Source organism: Melanostigma gelatinosum, assembly GCF_949748355.1.
Source record: "Melanostigma gelatinosum genome assembly, chromosome: 19".
In the NCBI taxonomy this organism is placed as follows: Eukaryota; Metazoa; Chordata; class Actinopteri; order Perciformes; family Zoarcidae; genus Melanostigma; species Melanostigma gelatinosum.
Window position 1 is genome coordinate 15,433,260 of NC_136652.1, and position 22,762 is coordinate 15,456,021.

A 22,762-nucleotide genomic window follows, 5' to 3' on the forward strand; every position below is an offset into this window, starting at 1 on the left:
GCCTAATGTTGAGCTGCGAGTCCGGTTTGCTAAAATCCTGGCCAGCCTGCTGGTGTGAAGAAAACAGGGCTGAGCAGAGCACCACTCCCACACTGCCCAAATAATGGAGGTCTGTGTTCTCATAGACACGCATGCAGTAATTGACATCATGCCTGCTGCATTAGCACTGCTTTACCAGATCCCTCGTTTCAGGATGTGGAATAAGGAACATAAAGCCACACACAGCTCACAGTCTGACATAACAGATAGCTCACACTACACAGAAGCTGGGCTTATCCTCCAACCCTGCAGGGGAAATTCCCTCGGAGAGATTCCATTAAACTCCTGTCTTTCAAGAAAGTCAACTGTCTGCCAATGCTTTGCACACTCACTCAGTCACAATATGCAAATAATGGCTGCATGTCTTACCTCTTGGACATCCTCTGGGTTCTTCCTGGAGATTATCTATGTGGAGAATGGGGGAAGAGAACTTTAGAGGGTTTAGAACCTCTGTGTGAGCGATCCCTATCTAGAAGTATAAGATGCTGGTTCAAGACTTTATTGAGAGGCTGGCACGAGTATGAGCAGGGACACAGCTCCGAGTGTGACAATGAGTGCTTTATATGTCGAGAGAGTGTAGGAACGCGACATCACCAACAATCATAACAAAGAAACTCAGCCGGTCCTGTTTCTAAGTTATTGAACTGGGAGTGTGACCATGAATCTGTAACACTGCACAAACTGGTAACTGGAGGTTTGGCATAAGTGTGGCTGAATATTAGGATACGTCTGTTCATTTCACCATCAGATGACTTACTATACCAGCACTTGATCTGTGAGTTGCTGTATATTATCAATGGGGACAGGGACCCATGCTTACAAATGAAAAGCCTGATTGTCTCAAACTGAAACCATTTTTGTTTTTGATCTAGGGTTTCTCCTACCTTGAAATAGCTTTATAGTATAGCAACACCTTACTCATGGAGTTTCATGTTAATCAATTATTGTTTAAGTTTATGAAGCTTTGACATTTCTCCATCTATCAGGCTTGTAATATATAATGGCAACATGAACCTGCTAGTTATTGTTTGAGTCTGAACACGTTTTTTTACATGATCTCCTGAATGTTTATCTGTCGTAATGCTACAAATAGGACTAACTGAGCTAGCTAGTTAGCTAACGTTACCTATCGGGTAAAACCAGGTCAACACAGCGTTTAGGTTAGGTTCAGTCTTGCTAATGTAAGTTAGCAACTAGATAATCCACTGGGGGGTTGAATACAAACACATATTAAATTATAAACAAGCCTGAATGCTACTGTAAGCTAACGATCACATGTAAACAATAGCACTTACACTTACCAGCTAAACATGAGCGTTACTTGTGTTTGCATCATATTAGCTTGGTTAGCATAGCTAGCTAACAACACCTAGCATCAGCCCTGAGTGCCCATCCTCCCTTTACTTACCCTCGCGGTGACTTTGTACACAGTATAGCCTTTCAGGTGCTTTTTGGGATCTGTGACAGTATAAAACCGAGCCAGTTCTCCTCTGTCCCGCTGCGATATCATTCTGATCGTGACAACATTGCCAAAGCTACCACTCAGCTAGCCTTACACATTCATTCCTTGACAGCACAGTGCCAGGCAAAGCTAATTAATTAGAGCTCCCCCCTGTGGAACGTCTGTGGAACTACATGTCTTAATGTCACTTGCATCCACCATCCACCAGACTTTCTTTTAGATTGTCATAACACCACTTTCATATATTATTTGTGGTGTATATATTTTATTCGGTGAGAACTTAGCAAATTATTGGCCCTTTTACATATATTTGTATACATATAAATATCAGCAATTAGGCTGAGAGTGCATGAAATGAACACAATACATGTACACACATAAGAGAAAAAGATATGCAATGAACAGAAAAAGATATGCAATGAACAGAGCAAACAAAAACATAGAAAGTGGTATACACCCTGTCTTGTAAAGTTGAATAAACCCAGTGGCCTACAACAGAGATTTTTTTAACAGTGCCTTCCTTCATCAAGATTGCTATGGTTTGGATCTGCTGCGCATACAACCATGTTACATTACTGCAATCCAGAGGAGCAGAAGTATTATTCCTGCTAAATTCATAATCCGGGAAGCACCGAGTCCACTTGCCGCATTGGTTTTTGGACAAGTGACAGTCGGTGTCTTCATCATCTTCCTCACCGTGCCTTTTCGGTTAAATGAGAAGTTGTTCTGGGAAATAAAAAAGATGACAAAGAAATACCTCTTTTTATGATACTTGGCAGAGGACTCCACAGTCTTTTATCAACAAACAATCCTCAACAAAATGTATTTATTAGATTGGAGGTAATAGAAAATAGACTTCAAAATATTTACTTACTTCGTCATCAGAGGCTAACTGAATTTGTGGAAGGTCCTTCAGAAAACTCTCCTGCGCTGCAATTGGATCCTGGTCTGAAGTTGGGGCGTCCTCAGACATGCTGTCAGAAATGAGTAGAAGAGCGTATCAAGATACAGCTGCTTGAAAAAAACATGTATGTAATGTATATATCTATATGTATAAGACCTGCATCAGGTCTTACTGTTAGCTTATGTTAGTTGATAGATACCTTGTATTTGGGTTGCTAACACAGTTGGTGATCTTGATTGCAGGGTAGTAGAGTAGGAAGGCCAGGCACATCTCATCAGTAGTTGCTAACCCCATCTTAAAGAGGAAAATGTAATACATGGCAGGCATTAAAGACATGAGATTCTCTTTCTACATGTGCATAAAGGTAAGATGCCATGGGAACACCATGAAAAAGCACCAATACAACCACCAACACATATTTCAGCAATCTTTCTGATACATGAAATATTAAACTGTTCTTCATGTTACATGTGTTTCTTTTTTGTATTTCTTGGACCACACTGATTTCATCTAAAGCACATTGTGTGCGTAATGACATGAGGTTAACTGTATTTACTCACCTTGGTGACGTTGGTGCGATCGGTAGTATTGTAGGTGCACTCCACCTCAATCTCATCACCCTGTAATGGGAGACAAGACATGTGGCATGAAACTTGACAGAGCACTGTTTCAATTATATAGTTCTTAACAGCACAAACAACCAAGAACTTACTAAAAAACTGCCTTGTAAAATATGGGCATACTATTTGGGCATGGAGGCAATGGAAACTTACCAGCTTGATGGTCTTGATCTTTCCCAAAATGACGCTCTGCTGTAGCCCAAAGTTGTAATTTTCATTGAAGAGCAAGAAGTCTATCTGGGTTCCATTTCTACAGTGAAGATGTATGAAATAACAGTTTTACAAGACAAGAAAGCTACAATGCAAGTTCTGCATCAAAACTTGATATTACTCAAAACAAAACAACCCTACGTCCACTAAAGTCCACTCCTTTAACAGCGAGATTGTTGCTGTGTTTTTACAAAGCCAGTCCAATTTAATGAATCTCTTTTTTTTCATTCTTAAACCTCCATATGGACTGACAAAAAGCAAATCTCTTCTTTCTTACCTGTAATGGCCCACTCTGACTTTCCTCCCAGTCAAGTGAGTGTGCAGCAACCCAGCAAACACGTGCAGTTCAGGCACAGGATTCATAAGCTAGGGTTGGAAAGTAAACACGATCAGGAACACAGTCATTCCAAAAACAAAAGACATATTAACTTATCTCATTTTGAAATCTATACTGAAACAATACAGACCTGGGAAAAGAGACTTGTATTACACACGCCGTAGGTGTGGAATTGAGTGGCCTTTGGAGGGATGTTGTAGCTCAGAGAGGTATATGGGTTCACACCTGTGGTCAGGATGCCCCCATCATACGTCCTGCGTTGGTCTGTGTAGTGAAGCCTCAGTCCTGAGCTGTCTCTCCTACCTACACAGAAAGAGACAGTAGTTTAGAAATGGTTGCATGCTAGTCATGTGAAAGAAAATAAGTAATAAGTATCGTAAAAAATAATACTGTGTTATGACAGCATATTACATGCGACTTATACCTGGCATGACTGTTTTTACTGTGTATTATTGCCCAGACAGCAGCCAAGGCAGATGTTTTCCATGTTGCATTAAACGTATTTTAAAGGGAAATACCACCAATTTGACAAATAAAGGCCAATTTACTGCCCCTGGGAAGTCCTACTCAGCCTGGTAAAACAGAGCCATAATGTCTACAGGCCTTGAGTGAACTATATGTCAAAAGTGAAATAGAGAGATATATCTATCTAGACATCTATACTGTCTAGATCTATCTATCTATCTATCTATTTATCCAAATATCTATCTATCTGAGCTATGACAAGTCTGAGACAGATACATAGATACATAGATACAGTATTTACCTGCTTCATTGTTTGGATTGTTGTAGTGGAGTTCCAGCCGATACAATGTATCGCTGTCCGCACCTCCAACAGGAATACCCACATTGTCTGGAAGCTCAAATACCTGAAGTTTCAGGAATAAATTGTGGATCAGCTCATGTCATGCCTGACATGGATATACACACAAGAATACAGACAACAACATGAATTTAAGCATTCAGCAGGAGCAAGGATAGATTCTCCCTCACCCCTCCTCCCACTGCCCATGCAGCCACCACCTCGATGCAGTCGTCCCCCATGTCGCCCATGAAGCACGGCTTGTCGTACGTCTCCGTCACATAGGAGGGGCAGCGGTACAGCAGCATGTGATGCACAATGTCAGGGTTCTCGATCACTGGTTCAATCTGAGGGAAAGTAAGAAGAGATTTGAGTTTTAAAAATGGTGAATGAAGGTAGAAATAAAACTGAAAATCGGGATTCATTTTATGTTGACTTTTCATGTGTGGGACTTTTTATTCTTCTACAGCTAGGACACTTACTTATACAGTATCAGTTAAGTATTTTCATCTTTACTACGACAGTCAGACTTGTTTTGTATCTGAAAGCTCAATCCACTCAAAAGATGAGTAGTATGGCGTGTTATTCCAACACCGCATGAACAGAACAACATTAAATTGTTGATTTTGATAAAAGCCGAGGGCAAATACCAATGATTACCTGATATATATAATATGTTGTATTTGGATCCAAGTTTTGAAACGTCATGATCTTGCAGTGGTAGTAGGTATGATCTTCAGGGACAGTGACCTGCAAAAGATAAAGTTAAAGTTAATGAAGTTAAAGTTAAAATCGACAAATGTTCCCATCATTTCCAAACATGCCTTGTGTATCATTCTCATCAGTGTTTTCAATTATTCCTACATTATCCATTGTGACGTTGAGATAGTTGAGGTTGGTTGAGGTTGGCCTGGCCACATGGTTCAGCAGGTTGACTTCCTTGCTGCCTCTACGGTGCCCAAGATAACCGAGCGTATCTGTTCTTCCGAAGGCATAGATCATTTGAATGGGTGTGTCCTGGAAAAGAGGTGGAGATTTCAGTCAACGAATATGATACAGTACAAACGAGGCAACACGAGAGAGCTTTCATTGAGGGGAAAGGGATGTGGCATGTTCTCAAAGCTGAAAAATCAGGTCTCAGTTTAATGCTCTGACTTTGCATTCTGCTGCCACAATGTTCAACTCATACAACAAGGTGTTATGACTAATGATGTATAGCGTTTCAGGTGTTGAATGCAAAACAAAATCGTGCGTGTCTTTTTCTTTTGTTGCCATTGTCTTCACACTGAGAAGACACCCAACCCAATGTACTGTATTGAAGAACATTCAGGTGAACCTGACAATAGAAACCCTCTAACGCAGTTGATGTGGATAAAAGCAGGAAACTTGATCTTTACATCAAAATTTAGATCAGCTGTACAAAAGAGTCTAGAATTACAAATAATGAGCCACAACAGTGGCGAAGAAGTCTAACCCTTGTGATTCACGTTGGTGGTATTTGGGATCAATAGTTCATTAATAATTTTTTTATTCTGTGTAAAGTCTGAAATCAACAAGATTAACATTATACGTCGAGGACATTTGCAATCTCAACACATATTCAGTGTGATTTAGCAATGAACCTTGACCGGAATAAGTAAAACACCCTCAGAACCAAATAATGGATACAACACTAAATTCTCAAGCAATTTTTTCGTGTCAATTGGGACTGAAATTGATACGCATGCCACATTTCTCAAGCTCTACACACCTATTTTCACACATGCAGAGAACGTAGACTTTAAAAAACTGGGAGACAAAATATCTGAAAGTCTTACAGTGATCGGGGAATCTTCGTGATCGCACGTCTGAATGGGCCTCTGAAAGGTCATGATGGTTTGACCGTCCCTCTCAGTCAGAGAGAGGAGAGTGTAGCTCTGCTGCTCGTCCAGCACAGGCATGAAATCCCCTATTGCGTGGTAATCCTAATGGACGAAAAGACACAACCTCAATAACAGCAATATGTTCCGTTTGCTGTTGAGATGGGGGAAAAAATAGATTTAGCCTGTAATATGCCTGTAATGCAGTTGTTATCATCTGGGGCTGACTTACTCCGAAGTAGCTTCCATTGGGTCCAACTCCCCCGATGACGATGTCAGACCCGGTCATCTCTCCGTCCGAACTGAAGCCAAGGCGCACCCAGCCTGTTGTGTTGACCACCAGCTTGAATGTTATGATTCCTTGCGGGTTATCGAAGCCCCACTTCAGGCACACCAAATGATTCTGGTCCAGGTACACCATGAAGGGAAAGTCGGGGTCCGACGCCCCGGCTCCCTTTGTCCAGACCGAGAACAGGCAGAGGAACGGAAGCAGAGAGCGCATGATGTCTCTGTGAAGCTGGAGATCTTCAAACTGAGCTCAGTGTCTGTGGAGCTGCCAAACACCCTCCCACCCTCGTCTGACACACCTGCGTTGCTCGATCAAACCGTGTGCCATTTCACATTTGTCCTTGTGGCACAAGGAAACCCCCCCCACTGCATACCACTTTGGCTGCTGCCTCAATTGCATTCTTATATTTTGTGCTATATTTCACTTTCAATTCAGGATTTCTTTCATAGCTCATTCTCTGTGTGAAATCTGCTTCTTCACTGCCGTTGATGTGAAACTCTTCGGCCTCGAAGTCCAGTCTTTTCATATAATTACACTCTTTCTGTTTCTCTTAACGAGCTGCAGACTTCACCTTCACTGTATCTATCTTTCACATTGACGGATAAATGAGACCACTCAGGTGTCTGATATATGAGGAGGCGACGAGGAAGGAGCAGGAACGAAAGTTGAACTTTTCATTGTGGCCAAAAGTCGAGGTTGTCAATATATTGACTTGTTGTAAGGTTTACCTCTCTCTCTCTCGCTCTGTTACCTTCTCATATATCCAACACTCGATTCCAGCCCAAACTATTTCATCTTATGTGAATAATGGGATCATTCTTTCAGATCATTGGCACTGGACGTCACTGTTGAATTTCTGTATGCCTTTGGTGATGAGCTCTTGTATACTGTAAATCTTCATTTTTGTTATTACATTACACACTTAATTTATCTCCGGCACTTCAGCTTGAACAGAAATGTCAACTGCTTTCAGCATCTACACTTCAGCTGACACCGACAGCAAGAAACAACTCTGCTGTCACTTCTTACCAACACTCAAATGTCTACAGGGCACTTCAACTGTCTCTGGTGCTTCAACGTAACATTTTCAATTGCGTTCATCTTTTGCGAATACTTTCAGTGATTACATACATACTCAAAATGCAACTGCCAACAGGGCTGAAAGGGATGGAGGTGAAATCACAGTTTATTAAAGAAAGCTATTTACAAAAAAAAGAATGACATGTGACCCAATCATTACACCGGTGCTGTGTCAGTAAGGCAGTAAGATTTATTTATAAAGTGCATTTCACAGACGTTAGTCACAAAGTGCTAAACAGGAGCAGAATTACAGACATTAAAAACACAATGTGACCATTGTGGACATTTAAGAATGCACAAAAAAAAGAAAGTACAAAATTAAAACATGGTTTAATTAAAAGCAGGCCTAGGACATGAGTTTTTACCCAAACGCCAGTCTAAACAGGTGTGTCTTGAGCTGATTTTTGATTGAGTTCAAACAGCAAAACGTAGATGTGCAAGCAGAGCATTCCACAACCTTGGTGCTACTGCCTAAAAAACTCGGTCACCACGGGTCTTAAGGCGAGTGGACAGATAATTGAACACGTTTGACCTGAGAGTGCGGGCGGGTGAATAAGGGTGAAGTAGTTCAGCCACACATGTAGGAGTCTGACCGTGTAGTGCTCTGTAAGTGAGAGTGGGAGTTTTAAAGTGGATGCTATAGGGAGCCAGTGAAGAGATCTGAGGATGGGGGTGATGTGAGACCGTCTATTTGTTCTAGAGAGTAATCTGGCAGCAGCATTTTGGATTACCTGCAAACGGTTAAGAGCAGCTACACTGAGTGAGGAGTAAAATGTGTTACAGTAGTCTGTGAAGAGATAAAGGCGTGTATAATCATCTCTAGTTCAGGTGTTGATCCTACGGATCTCAGTTTACTGATATTTCTTAGGTGGAAGAAACATGATCTGGTGTATGTAAGTGCCAAGGTGGGCTAAGAATGAGGTGTTGCATGCTGGAAGAAAAGATGACCCAAAACAACCAAATCAAAGGACAATGAGGGAGCTGAGAGGGTGAGGCAGTCTGAACTGGCCAGTTTTAAAGGCTTGCTCTCTTACAGTGCGTCAACTTCCTCTGTAACTCACATTCTACATCTCAGATGAGAACAATTCTAAGTTGTTGACAGGGTTTGCATTTGCAATTTTCAGCATAAAATAGCAGGATGGAATTTGCTTAATAATCTAATCTTTTCTACGAACAAAGAGTGATTAGAACGATGAGAACTGGACAGAATACACATTATTACTTATATTAATCAACTTATTATAATTGTTGCTTTGTCTTTGGTTTTGATTTGATAATCAGAAGCTTGTACAGTAGATGTGTCACAGGTAGACCAATGATGGACCTTGTTTGTAATGTAATAGCACATCGAGCCCAGCAGAGGCCGACTTTAGCACAAGAAATAAACCCAGAGTCACTCCCTTTCAGCCGTTGGGCCAGCTGTGAGCTGACAACAACATTGTGTCAGTAAACACACTACAGTAGCTGCCTTGAGATTACAATAATACACCGGAACTTTCAACCTTTCTTTAACACGGAAAGAAACTTTGGAAAGTACAATATCAACCAACAAAAAACCTAGAATATATATTTCAAGGAAACATGTTTGATGGCTGTTATTGTGGCATATTTTACAATTTGACTGATTCTATTATAATTACTAAAATCACCTTACATTGTTTTTGAATTCACATTATTCGTATTAATATCATTATTATCTTTATTTCTGTGGTTTTCAGATGAGCTATTTTCAACGTACATTATGCATGTTTTATTTGTTGGCTCACTTTATTTTGGAATGAACGAGTCATGTCTTGGAGGGCCATGTCGGACCGAGACTACCTTTCCGGTTTCTCTCCGTGGAGCAGGTCACTCCCTCCGTACTGTCAGCAGCTCTGCGCGGCGCAAACTTGCAGTCACACTGAACCAACTTGACAACTGCTCTCGTCTTCTTACAGGATTTTTGTTTGTGTTTTAAAGTGTGTGGTGCGGCCGCTCTTCACCGGGTGGAACTACCGTGTTGTGTTTTAGTTGTGGAGCAGCGGGGGGAAATATCCAGCTGAGGATTGGAAATCCTGAAAACCGCAGGGCCTGTGTTTTGTAATGATTGATCAATGCTTCGATAATGGCGCAAAAGGTAAGTCTGGCAGCTTTTCTAGGCTGTTTTAACGTCAACCCGGGTGTATTGTCTCCTCCGGAGTCGGCTGACAGCTGTATTTTGTACCAATAAGGCGCGGGCTGTGGACTCTGGAAGCTCAGACAGTTGTAGTTTCTCGAGTTTAGGTTCACAGTGAACACTTCACTCGATACACTACATATTAAGAGTCCAAAAACTGTTTAATAATCTGGTTTAAAAGCGCGCAATGGGCGCTTACGACACATTCGTATGCAGTAAATTAGTTTTCTTGCGATACATGGAAAATGTGCCTCATTAAGAAAGTGTCTTGTGACATTTCACTACCTTTCCAGTGCGGGTCATTTCTGCCCCCGTGGAATGCTGGGAAATGTAGTCTTGAGCGTGTGTGTGAATGGCTCTGTTCATTATGTACAGTATTAATATGTATGATTGGTTGATTGTTACTTTTCACCATATATTACAATGCATTCAGTTCGTTTAAGGATTATCAATACATTTATTAAAGTTACTATTGGTATTAATAGTAAGTGAGATAACAATAAGTAAAACATCTTATTGATTGGTGGGGGACTTCAAATTGAAATAACATAGCAATCCACATCATGCCATCGAGCTAGGAGGATCTAGATAATCCTGTACCTAAGTAGAATAAACAGAAACAAAGTGCTGAAATAGCTCTCTGATTCAATAGCCTTAAATTCCGTCTCACTGGTTAATGAACACGTTAGTTAAGTCTGTGAAGGTGATACTGCTTTGACAACACCGACTTCAGAACTGACAATCCAAGTGAATTTGGATAGTCAAATATATGAAAATAAATTTGGCCTGAGGCTCAAAATCAGCCATAAAGTCAACTGTGAGAAGCAAAGTCCTATTGAGAATAGTTGTCACACTTCTCAGTGTTGCATGTGTGTGCTGGTGTGTGACATGTGTGAGTGTCTCTTGAGGGGAGGGGAAAGGGCAGATCTGTAGATGTGGGTCAGTGTGAGAAGAACTGCAGGCTCCTGTATTAACCTGAACCGGGTAACGTGATGGTTCCGGCCTTGTTTTTGGTTGATACTAATACCTAATTAAGAGTCAGCATAACAGGGCAGGAGAACGAGTTTGTCCTGTTTCACTGCATGTTAATTTAAGTCCACAAGAGTTATTATCCAGAGGGTGATATTGTTTGTGTGCGTGTGTGTAAATGCAGATATATGTTCATGTGCCGTCTTCTTAAAAGTGTTCGTCAAACATCTCGTGAATAATCGTGTGTTTTTTTTTTTGTCTTGACTGTTCAGGTACAAGTTTTATATGACTTCGCTGCTGAGGCTGGAAACAACGAGTTGACCGTGAAAGAAGGAGAGACGCTTACTGTCACCAATCAGGTAAATCTTTACACTGAAAGAGGACAAATCCAAAATGTAGTTTTTCACTCTTGTAGTCTTTTTTTTTAAGCAGCGGTATTTTATATTAGTTGTGTGTGTTTTAGCCATAAAATAGTGTTCTTGTGACTTTTCTGCTAGATTCCTATCTCAAACCCACAGAACTATAAAGGCCCGGCTCACATGATCTCAGGCTGAACACAAACAAGGAGTGTCACAAACTCGTACAGAGGAAGAAAAAGAGTAAACATGATGTCATTACAGCCAGTCGACAACAGTCCAAAGGTCCCTCGCTGTGTGCTGACCTACATAGTTTCCGAATCAACGTCGGTTCTAAGTTTTTACTGTATCGGGAAAACAGTCTCTCTTTTCTCTTCTCCTCTAAATAAACCGACTGTGGCGGAATTTGTCCGGCGAGCTTGCGGTGTGTTTACAGATACTTGGGAAAACCTGGTTATTGTCACCTACGTGAATAACGTGTTCATGGGAAACCCAGTGGTCTTAATTGCGGTGGTGAATTAAGAGAAACACAGCGACACTAACACAGCGACAGGTTTGAATAAGTATTGCTGTGGCAGCAGGGATCACGGCAATGTGTCCTTCACAGCTGCATGTAAATGTGTGTTGTTTTTTTTTTAGAGTAATCTGGTAAATGCAATGCTTTTGATCATGTTCTCAGATTTCCTTTTAATGTGATTTTTTTTCTTTGTGTGCCTGTGACGCGGACACCAACTCTTTGCCGGACTGAGCCTGTTCATGCTAACATGTTGCGTTTTGGTCTCGCTCTATTTCAGAGTATTGGAGGCGGCTGGATTGAAGCACAGAACTCCAGAGGGGAGGTTGGACTGGTGCCAGAAGACTACATCGAGGTAAGACGGACAGCCTCCCAGTGTGGGTCGGTGAAACCGCCGACGCAGAGAATGAAGCCGCAAAGCCATCTGCTATCAAGTTGTGAGGTTGCGATGCACAATATGTGCTAAATTAAAGTTCAACCATTTAAGATTTCAACCTATCAAGGCCTCTAGCTGTCAGTATAGTCAAGGATAGCTTTCTCCTTTTGACTGTGAACTGTGGCGCTTATCGAAATCACAACAGGATGTGCCTTCTTCAGGGTTTTGCTGATTAGGGTGTTTGTGCGTGCGTGTGTGTGTGTGTCCAGTAACTCTGACCTCATCGCAGGGATGTGATTCACTCCGAAGACATTCAGAAAGAGACGCAGAGAGTTTGATTTGAAGTAAAGCTTCTGAAGTCTGTTACCAGCTTAGCCTCACTCTAAACAACCTCCTCTGCAACGTCTAACAATGTAGTGTGTGTGTGTGTGTGTGTGTGTGTGTGTACAAGATATTATCCTTCTGCTTTACTTGGCCATAAAACTCGTGTGCGTGTTTGTCTGACCTTAAGTTACCTCCCCAGCTGCCCCAGACTGTTTAGATTTCTTTCCAAATCATAAAAAAAACCAAAAAACCCACTGATGACAAATTGCACTTGTTGCTTATGTAACATCTAATGAAAAACATCAGGAGACAGTCTGTTTCTCAAGCAACAGCTTTCTGTTTCAGTGCACTCTGCTGGCAAAAATAAGATCTTAGAATCTTAGAAGAATTAAGTGTGATGTCGTCATATTGACAAGTGGTCACGCAAATTTGAATGTGTGCATTTAAGTATCGCCAGCCAGTGTTTTCACACTTTGGATACACTGAGAATGTTTAAAACGCAGTTTGCGAGGGAATGCCAAGGAGACACGATCACATTACCACAGAGGAATGAGTCTTTAAAAGTTATTAAGTCATACTGGAATCTCTGGAATACTTCAAATGGGAATTGTTTTCTGTCTTTTTATCTTTTCGTTTGTAGTTCAGTAAGCAGTTACCATCTCTCCCCGGAGCTGCAGCCCCTACGCCAAGTGTAGGACATGTTGCATCTCCAGACCTGTCCGTCTTTGATTCCTTCGCTCCCGCAGCAGCACCTGCAGCACCTGCACAATACCAGGTAATGCGCTCGCCTAATGAAGGTTTGGGTATATTAAATTAACACCGGGTGTCATATCAAATGCCTGCTTTTTGGGCTGGAGTTTGGCTACCTGCCATGATCCCATTCATCCACTCAAAAGAATGTGTGAGATGGGGTGATGTTGAAGAAAAAGCAGAAAGCAGAAGTGAGTGATGACAGAGTTCTACTGACGTCCGTGTAGCTTGAGCGATCCCCAGAGATGCAGAAGTGAGAGCAGCTGCCGTGGAAGCTATTCACCGTGGTCGTGTCACTTATAACCGACACAGGTTTTTAGCTCTAGTAAGATCGAACCGAGAGGAAATACGCTCGGTGAAATCTTCTGTATATAGCAGGCAGGAAGTTCCACAAGCATGAGCGTACTGCTGGATCAGTGGAAATTTTGGACAGAGTTAAGGGGGTGAGTCAAAGCAGGAAATGTGTCAGCCGTGATCCCTCATACTCTCTCTTTCCACTCGCACTCTCTCTCACACACACACACACACACAAACGCATCCACATCCAGCATCACTTTAACTCATCCCATGCTGAGTGTAAACCTCCACTGCTGGCGCCTTGTGATGATGTCACCTTCTTCTCCCTCTCAAGGTGGATGCTGGGGGCTTAAGTCCCCAGCCGGACACCCCAGTTTCCCCCTACCTTTCTTCCCCCGATGAGGTAACCGCCATGTAGGGGTGGTGGATGAAAACCAAAGTCCTGCTCCCTCACCCGTTCTCTGCCCCCAAGCCCCCCCCCCCCTCCTCTCGGATTGGTCTGCTTTGGCAAATTCCCCCTCCTACTCCGACCACCTGCAAAGAGCATGATCTCACCGTCTCCTTACACCTTGCACTACAGTGCACCACATGCACACTCGCACGTCTCCAATCGACTCCCACGCCCTTTATCACAATTGTATGAATCAGCACTACAGCGGAACTTTAAAAAGCTTAACGATCACGTATCTCACATATAATTGACAGAATCACCTCACTGACGAATCATCAGACCGCTACACGCACATTTACTCCATGATGATCAGTATGCATAATCTTTCAAATGTTTACCATTTTGACTGTTGTGTAAAACTCTTCATGTACATAGAAGGTGCTGCTAAATCTGCATAAGTGCTGTTGTTGCTGAGTGTTGGTCCTCACTGCACTGCTGTGTTCATGTTTCCTTGCAGCGATCGTTCTGTATGTCTGTGTTCCGTGGTGGTTTAAGTGACCCTGCACTGGTTCTGTGTTCAGGCAGCTCATTACTTGGTTAGCGTTAAGCTAACTGCAACCTTACAAGAGGCGCACATACACTCTATTGCATGCCTATGCCCACACGTTTTCATAGCGGTTCAGAGTATGCTGGACCTGTAAGCGCGGCATGCAGTTGCATTTTTAACTTGTAAGTACTGTAAAGATAATTGTGTGTACAGACGGGAGGATGGTTGTGTTTTTGTGCGAGTGTGCATATTCATATTGTAAGCAAATGTTTTCAAATATGCAGTATTATTATATTTGTACTTACTGCATGTGTGAAACAGAATTTACAGACTACACTCTTTAACAAATTGCCGTGTTAGGTCTGCATCATGTGAAAAAGCATGTTGTTAAAAGACCACTGTCAGCCTCTCCTTAAACAGACTCCAGACTGTGTCGTCGCTCTCCGCTCCGTGCTTCATCTGTCATTCTTTCGTCCCTCACGTTTCCTCTCTCCGTCTGCTCCAGGCTAGTAACGGTAATGATCCCTGGTCGGTGTGGAACACGGACCCCTCGGGGGGCTCCAACAATAACTGGGCGTCCAATCCGGAGGGCACCCAGACCGGGAAGAGTCCCGCTGACCCCTGGAGCTCTGGATCACAGGGCCACCCTCAGGCCTACCAGGGCCCAGGTACGAACAGCGTTTCAGTTAGCAACCATGGTGGCCTGAAGTTAGAAACACAGTATGTGTCAGTACAGTAACAATCACTGCCTAGGACCTTGTGCTGTTTATACATTGTACATTAAATTATTTTAGTATTACTTGCACTACTCACTACTGCTATTACTGATCATTTAAATAAGGAAATAAAGACTACGCGTCACATTTGGCATTCTAGAGTGCTTCTGCGTTCTTTTCATGTTGTTATATTTGTCTCCTGTCAAATGTTTAACAGGGTAATTTAATTTTAATCTTAAAATTTCTGAATTAACAGACCAGATAATAGATCCAGACAAATTAAAACGTGAAACAGATTACACCTCTACTGTACATTGTGATTGCCTCCAGGCACGGTAAGGTCACAGTCACACACTGTTCTAGCTCTTGCTGTCATGATCTTGCTAAACAGTTGAGCTTAGTGTTTGCAAATAGTTTAATTGTCGGGACGAAGATAGAATACACGGCGGCCGTGGATGACGTCTGCGAAGCTCCGTGGAGGTGTCTGCTTAATTCAGCAAACAGCCTAATAAGCAAGCTGGAGCAACACTATCCTGCAACACAGGTCGTACCAGATGGGGTTTGCATCGTAGAAGAATGAAATAAATGATTTATACTCAGGACAGATAACTGTTTCCTGTCCTTCGACACAACCTGATACTAAGTGAAGTACCTTGAGAATACACAGCAACCCCCTCGTTTGATCCAGTGTTTATTATTTGCTAATACTATTTCATCCAGTTATTTAAACCAACTCCCAGATGTGGTTGTGCTCAGTTGTCTCTGGCCAGTCCCTCCGCAGAGACGGGACGATCAAGTCATGACTTCGAAGGACAAATTACTTTTTAATTCTCCAGTTGTTATTGTAAAAAGAGAACTGGGGGAATAAAAGGCACGGAGAAGAATTAACAGACTTTTCCTTTCTTTCCCTCTTGCCAAAGACATCTACCCGTATCCTTACCTTATCGATTACACAGGTATCCCATGCATTGCCTGGTGGAAGAGGTTTCCTACGTTTTGTGTGTGTGTGTGTGTGTGTGTGTGTGGACTGGCAATAAATAGCAAATAATTTCAGGAAATGATATACGGTCTTAAAAGCATGTCTGTGCAGCATTCAATTAGTATCTTAATATTAACACTATTAACTTACTTGTGATGTGGAAAGGTGCCAGATGTGACTGACCTCTGAAATTGAGTGACTCACTGGATGAGATTGTACCTCTGATACATGCGGCGTATTTGTCAAAAAGCACAATTTGACAGCGTTGACATGTTTGACAGACTTTTGTTATAGTTGGTAGTGTTTGATGATGAGCTTCATAATGAGACTCGCAGCACGTCTGTCCTACAGAAGAAGAAGAAGAGCAGTAACTAAAGAGAGAAAAGGAGGTTTAAAGTTTTAGGCTGGTTTGACGTACTTTGGAACAGACGGCTCTGCTAAGCTAGGCTAGTCATCTTCTAGCAGGACTGTTTCAGCTTATGCTGGATGACAATCTGAATAACATGTTGGATCATTAAAATGTATTCCTCAGTGACAGGAAACGGGTGGTAAAGAGTCGTTACATATTGCTTTAGCGGTGGCTATCTCTCTAGCTAGCGTTGACTTAACGTGTTTTGTCGTTTTAAACCTAACATGCATCATGTTTGTCGGGCTAGAAATTTAGAATTGTTTCCCATTTAGAACCAGGTTCAAATTGTTGTCTACTTATTTTAGCTGTACTTGCAGATGCAAGATGCAAAGTTTTGTTTTTGAACCCTTGAACACTTTTAACCAAACATCACAAGAGCAAAGTGCAATAGTTGAACTCATTTGTTTCGAGTAAGCGCGGCAATGTTGTGTATATGCTAATACATTTGATGGCAATGCATGTTATTCCAGGAATGCAGTTTCTCTGATCACTAACAGGCGACTGCTGCATGCTCTCAAACTGGTGCAACTGCATCCGTTACCTCCTGAAGAACAGCATTGATCCCCTGCTGGTGGTTCATTGATTTAACGTAGCAGAAGCTGCTGTTTGTATAATTTCATCTTCCGCAGGATTTATAACTGTTCACTTCCTGCACATTTACACGTTTCACAGTAGGTTGTTGAACACAGAATGTGTGCTCTCTGTGCCTAAAAGACGAGCGCGTGTGCATGTATCTGCTCTCAGGAGCGGAGGATGACGAGTGGGACGATGAGTGGGACGACAAGTCCACTGGAGGTTACGCCGAGTCAGAATCTGGAGAGAGCGGCGCGATGCAGAGGGGAGGACCTTCAATGAAAATCTCCCTCAACAAGTAAGACTACTAGAGCAGTACGACACGAGGCTTTGGATTCTTGAGTTTGATAGAAAAACAAAGAAGCAGAACAGTGTGGACGGTTCTAAAATCGTTGTCAATGAAATATAGTGATTTAAACTATGACAAAGCATTTGTAATAGGATTGAGCTCCAGTTAGGATTTGCCTTTAAGAGATTGGTTTATTGCTTTTAGGAATGTCCCTGGCACTCCCAAACTTCTATGCACAACATCGTGGTTAATTTCCAAACTTCTCTTTGAGCAGGTTTCCTGGGTTCTCTAAGCCCGGTCCAGAGCTCTACCTCTTATGCAAGCAGCTCGCTAAGGGCAAAGAGAAGCTACCAATCTATGTAGGTTATATCTAAAGATCCATACAAATGGTTTTCATGCCATAGAATGCAGAGTAGCCGGTTTCTAAACCTGGTGTTTGTATGCTCAGCCAGGAGAAGTTGGTCCGGTGTGGTCTTACCCAGAAACTCAGCTTGACTGTGTGGTGGCTGATCCCAAGAAAGGCTCAAAGATGTACGGCCTCAAGAGCTACATCGAGTACCAGATCACACCCAACGTAAGTACCCAGTGCCATCTAATCATTTGCTCGTCTTATTCCGTAAAATAAATATGATTCAGATAATGATAAATGATGACTTACAGTGTCTATAATTCCATGTTCCTGGTTTGCAGACCACAAACCGACCAGTCAATCACAGATACAAGCACTTTGATTGGCTGTACGAGAGGCTTCTAGACAAATTTGGGTCAGCCATCCCCATCCCGTCTTTACCAGACAAGCAGGTGACGGGTAAGTGTGAGCAAGACACAAAAAAGATGAACGTTGCTGAAGAAAGCATGACTGTAGAATCTTTTCTCTGCACCCCCCCCCCCCCCCCCCCCTTAATTCCAGGGCGATTTGAGGAAGAGTTTATTAAGATGCGTATGGAGCGGTTGCAGGGCTGGATGACCAGGATGTGCAGGCACCCCGTTGTTTCCTGCAGTGACGTATTCCAGATTTTCCTCACCTACAAGGATGAGAAGGTGGGCTGTTTCTCCATCACTTCTTCTCCCTTCGTTCTAAAGGGGTTTTATTTGTATTACTGCTTAATTAAAATGACGCGTTGGTACAGGACTGGAAGACGGGGAAGAGAAAAGCAGAGAAGGACGAGACGGTGGGAGTGATGATCTTCTCCACGATAGAGGCTGAAGCTGTGGAGCTGGATCCTGTGGAAGTGTGAGTTTCATCCAACGTTACTCTCAACCACTGCAAAAGACTCAAAAAGGCACCGACGTTAACTGTGTGGCTGACTGTGCGCTGCTAACGGTTTCATCAATGTATGTCAAATGTGTCCCTCGTCCACAGGGAGCAGAAATGTGAGCAGTTCAGCAGGTTCACCAAAGCCATGGATGACGGGGTGAAGGAAATCCTCACAGTGGGCAACGAGCACTGGAAGAGATGGACAGGCCGTACGTACACAGTGAAGCACCAGATGGTTTACCACACACAGGCCACACCTTCATTTTAAACCGTAATCACCGTTTGTGTTAATGTGTGGCTCATTCTGTTGAGTATTTTGCCAACTTAAGACAAATCCATTCACACAGTCTGTCTTCATGTTTCATTCCTTCCCTTCCACAGCGTTGCCAAAAGAGTACCAGAGAATCGGCAAAGCCTTCCAAAACCTCTCCTCTGTCTTCAACAGCAGTGGATACCAAGGTACAACACCGTCAAAACGTCCACACATGTGTTCATCATAATATTTATGGAAGTCTGTTTTGAAACGAGTTTGCACACAGATACTTTTGAGAAACGCGGTGATGACATGTTTTAACCCCTTCTCTGTTCCAGGCGAGTCAACCCTGACTGATGCCATGACTGCGGCAGGCAAGACCTATGAGGAAATAGCTCAGATGGTGGCAGAGCAGGTCGGTGCTATTACTGAGAAATCTTAAGTGTTTGCGTCATGTGTTTTTATTCTCACCCAAACAATCTTTACTTCTACTTCTACTGACCGTTTTCCATCACGTGCATGGCAGTGGAGCAGAACTTAAAGGCCTCTGTTCCCTCAAAGGTCTTTATTTTAGACCCGTTTATCAACCACATAGTTTGTGTTCACTCTCTCACGCATCATTATATCTCTCAAAGTCTGTGAACATTTCCTGTTTGCAGTCATTGTTTACATAATGGTTGTGGCATTTTAATGACCACTTTAACCCAACGTCCTGGCCGTGATGTCTGTATCTGTACAGGAAGAAGCCACCGCCACACTTTTTGTTTCGTATTTCCTAAAATGTTGTTTTCGTCCTTCTATTTCTGGATTCTCTGACCGTTCTGTGTGGGCTGATTTTAGTTTGGTGTGTAATAAAAATCAAACTTGGGCCTTTTTTGATATCCATGCAGCTTCCAGAGGGAGGATTCATCTGGTAAGCGTTTGCTGCTCCGACACTTTTTGTCAGTGTGTATAATTGTTGGCTTTAGCTCTGCCTGTGATAGGCTGGACATGGATGGAGCCAAACGTCTACAACGATGCAGTGCATCTGTTGAATTAACGCTGCATACAGCTTCCCCTTGATACATTGAAGGATACGGCAATAATGTAGGTGTTAAATTTGATATACTTATATCCAGATGTGGATATAGCAGCTAAATAGTATTGCCTCTTCTATTACTGTAGTACTACAGCAACTCTTTTTTTTTTAGTGTCTGTTGGTGACCTGAATCAGTGAGCCCTTAAAGGAACAGTGTGTCGGCTTTATGGGGGTTTGTTGGCCGAAATGGAATATAATATTCATATGTTTTCATTAATGACCTGAAACGAAGAATCATTGCCGTAGCTACATGCCACTAAATCCTACACACTGCTCCTTTAAGGAGAAACGTCACTATTATTCATCTCCCTTTTTAGGTCTTAGCCTTTTTTTAGGCCATTGTTTTAAAATTAAACTTTGGGAAGTAACTCCTGTGAGATCGTGTTTCCCTGTGTTCTTTGTTATCGCTTTCACATCTCTGTTATTTCCTGGTTTTTTTTATGTGACATTTTTCTGTTTTTCTCTCTGTCCATCTACCTTCGCTCCCTTTACAGCCCAAGAAAGACCTCCACTTCGTCATGGAGACCAACAATGAATATAAGGGTCTCCTCGGATGCTTCCCTGACACCATCGCAGTCCATAAGGTACACTGGGAATAGTGACACAAAGCTTTATTAGCCTCAGATGTGACATTCAGATGTTTGCATATCCGTTAAAAAAAAGTCATCCCTACATTTTTATATATCGTCTGCCTTCTAGTTCTCTTACAGCTAATGATGCTACAGTGACTTCCTGTTTGCATAGTTGATTGCTTCTGATTGGACAACGCTACGGATGTTTCCTAGCTGCCAATTTACACATTATTAAAGTTTGCACTAAGACCTTCCTTAAGTCCTGAAGAATAATGCAACTCATTTTAGTAAATCGATAGTTTAGACAGTAGCTAGTAGTTGCTTATCACTTAGTAAAGACTTCACACACAAACTTAGTAAAGGATTTATGAGTTGCTGGTGCAACACAGTCTAGAAGAGACTTGAAACCTGTAAAAGCTTCATTTTGCTTCGTATTTAATCCCGTCACCTTATCTGGATGCTGTTGAGTTCAATGCTCTTTTGTCTTCATACTATTCTTTAATTCCTGCAGGCAGCCATAGAGAAGGTGAAGGAGGGAGACAAGCTTGTGGCTGCCAGTAAAATTACGGCTCAGGACAAAGTCACGATGGCTAAACGAGTCAGCACAATGTCGTACGCATTACAAGGTAACGCTCTCACTCAGAAACATTCGAGCGGTGGAGTTTATTGTATCAGGATATCTGATATCTGGTTTCCCCCCTCGTGTCCCGCAGCCGAGATGAACCACTTCCACAGCAACCGTATCTATGACTACAACAGGGTCATGCAGTTGTACTTGGAAGAGCAAGTCAAGTTTTACGAGACGGTAAAGCACTTTTATCGTCTGCCCTTTTTGTTGCCTTCTCACCTGTGGAGCATGTTGCTCACCAGCCTCTTATGCAAGTTGTTTTTCTTCTTCTACAGATTGCTGCAAAGCTGAGACAAGCACACAGTCAGTTCACGACTATGTGAAAGCAACAACCTTCAGGCTCCCACTGCAGGAAAAGAAGATTGAAACCAGCTCAACATCCAAAATATTCTTCCTTACACTGCGTTCCTTTCCCTCACTTTAATTTAATTTTCACTTCTCTCTTTCTTTCGCTCTTACCTCATCTCTTCTTTACTGTTTATGCTAACAGTCTCAGTCATGTGCACCGGCTGAAGAGGCTTTGACACTTTTTTTTCATTCGGCCAGCAATGATAGCCGACCACAACACGTGTGTTACACCCGCCCCTTCCTCCGTTCACGGCCTGCGACTTGTGAGATAGGAAGTTGACACCGTTAATTGCACAATGCATTGAGTTTCTCTAATGTGCTGCAGGTTTTGTACAGCTATAGGTGCCAACACGCCTGTGCTCACATGATATCTACGTATTTTAAAGCAATACTCTGCAGTTTTTCCATTTTTCCATGTAGAAAATTGTTACGGAAAGGTTTTACACATGTCTGCACGGTGATGTAGTGATGTACTTACACCAAAAAACAAACAAAGCTGTTCTCCCCTCAGCAGGACAGCGGGGGGGGGGGGGGGGGGGGGGATTCCTGAATGCATAATATCGTCTATTCCTCAGCCAATATTTGAATTATTAGTGCTGTTAACATTTGAGAGTCCGAACATATTTGGTAAAAGAAGCGGAGTATTCCTTTTTCATGAATCCGCCGAGTCTTGGAAGAGCTGTCGAAGACGGTGTGTGTGTCCTCTGTCTGTCCACTGCTGGTAGTCCCCGAGCCCCCTTTTCAGCCTGCACTTCCTCAAAGAGCTAACAGGAAGCGCCGCCTCCTTCCAGTATTTCCCCTTTGAGGAAAATAGAAATGGTTGACTTTGTTGCCCCCCCCCCCCCACCCCCCCAGGCTGCATACCATTTCACTGCAGTTTACATATCAGGAGAGACGACACAATGTGGGATGAATGATACTCAAGTTGGGGTTGATTATTTAATGCGTTGGACAGGAAAGCCAAAAGTCAGTGAATGTAATACCTCCCGTCCTCTCCCTCCCAGTTCTCCTGAAGAATATTTGTGCTTTTTTTTGTTGAGATTACGGTGTTTTATATGAAGATTTAACAGCAACGTTAGCTGTAAGAATATGTACTAAAACGAGAGCCATGGATTATGCCTTGTATGCAGTTCTGCTCTTCACCACCCAGTTTTCAATCAGTCTCTAATCTTGTTCACTCTGTTTTCTTATCGCTTGATACATGAAAAATATACATATATAGATATATATATATATATATTCTATCTGCCATATCAGGTGCTTCTTGTCATTGAGATACTATTTTATGTATAGGAGTATTTACAATGCAGTGTAACTCAAAGAGGAGCAAAAAGTCAGTTTGATTTATTAATAAACAATGATTTGTACTCATTGGCAG

At 42.4% G+C, this 22,762-nt stretch overlaps 2 protein-coding genes across 6 annotated transcripts; one reads left to right on the forward strand and one right to left on the reverse strand.

Moving 5' to 3' along the window:
- Positions 1-1,996: 1,996 nt before the first annotated feature.
- On the reverse strand, positions 1,997-6,735 carry moxd1l (monooxygenase, DBH-like 1, like; the record flags this gene model as incomplete). Its single annotated transcript, XM_079291059.1, has 13 exons — positions 1,997-2,227; positions 2,376-2,475; positions 2,605-2,699; positions 2,966-3,025; positions 3,179-3,275; positions 3,513-3,601; positions 3,703-3,875; positions 4,339-4,441; positions 4,566-4,721; positions 5,035-5,124; positions 5,239-5,391; positions 6,192-6,338; positions 6,466-6,735. 13 exons carry the CDS (start codon positions 6,733-6,735, stop codon positions 2,069-2,071), a joined length of 1,692 nt encoding a protein of 563 aa, XP_079147185.1. The 3' UTR covers positions 1,997-2,068.
- Positions 6,736-9,467: 2,732 nt separating this feature from the next.
- On the forward strand, positions 9,468-22,755 carry snx9b (sorting nexin 9b). Of its 5 annotated transcripts, none has more exons than XM_079290457.1 (20): positions 9,468-9,718; positions 10,999-11,085; positions 11,877-11,951; positions 12,937-13,071; positions 13,678-13,746; positions 14,787-14,949; positions 15,918-15,953; positions 17,130-17,256; positions 17,519-17,606; positions 17,696-17,821; positions 17,938-18,055; positions 18,158-18,288; positions 18,378-18,481; positions 18,611-18,714; positions 18,887-18,964; positions 19,097-19,173; positions 20,331-20,420; positions 20,920-21,034; positions 21,122-21,213; positions 21,312-22,755. In XM_079290457.1, exons 1-20 carry the CDS (start codon positions 9,707-9,709, stop codon positions 21,357-21,359), a joined length of 1,875 nt encoding a protein of 624 aa, XP_079146583.1. In that variant the 5' UTR covers positions 9,468-9,706; the 3' UTR covers positions 21,360-22,755. The 5 variants fall into 5 exon arrangements, with proteins under 5 accessions (XP_079146583.1, XP_079146584.1, XP_079146585.1 ...); XM_079290458.1 differs by having other exon boundaries at positions 17,522-17,606; XM_079290459.1 differs by lacking the exon at positions 15,918-15,953.
- Positions 22,756-22,762: the final 7 nt, after the last annotated feature.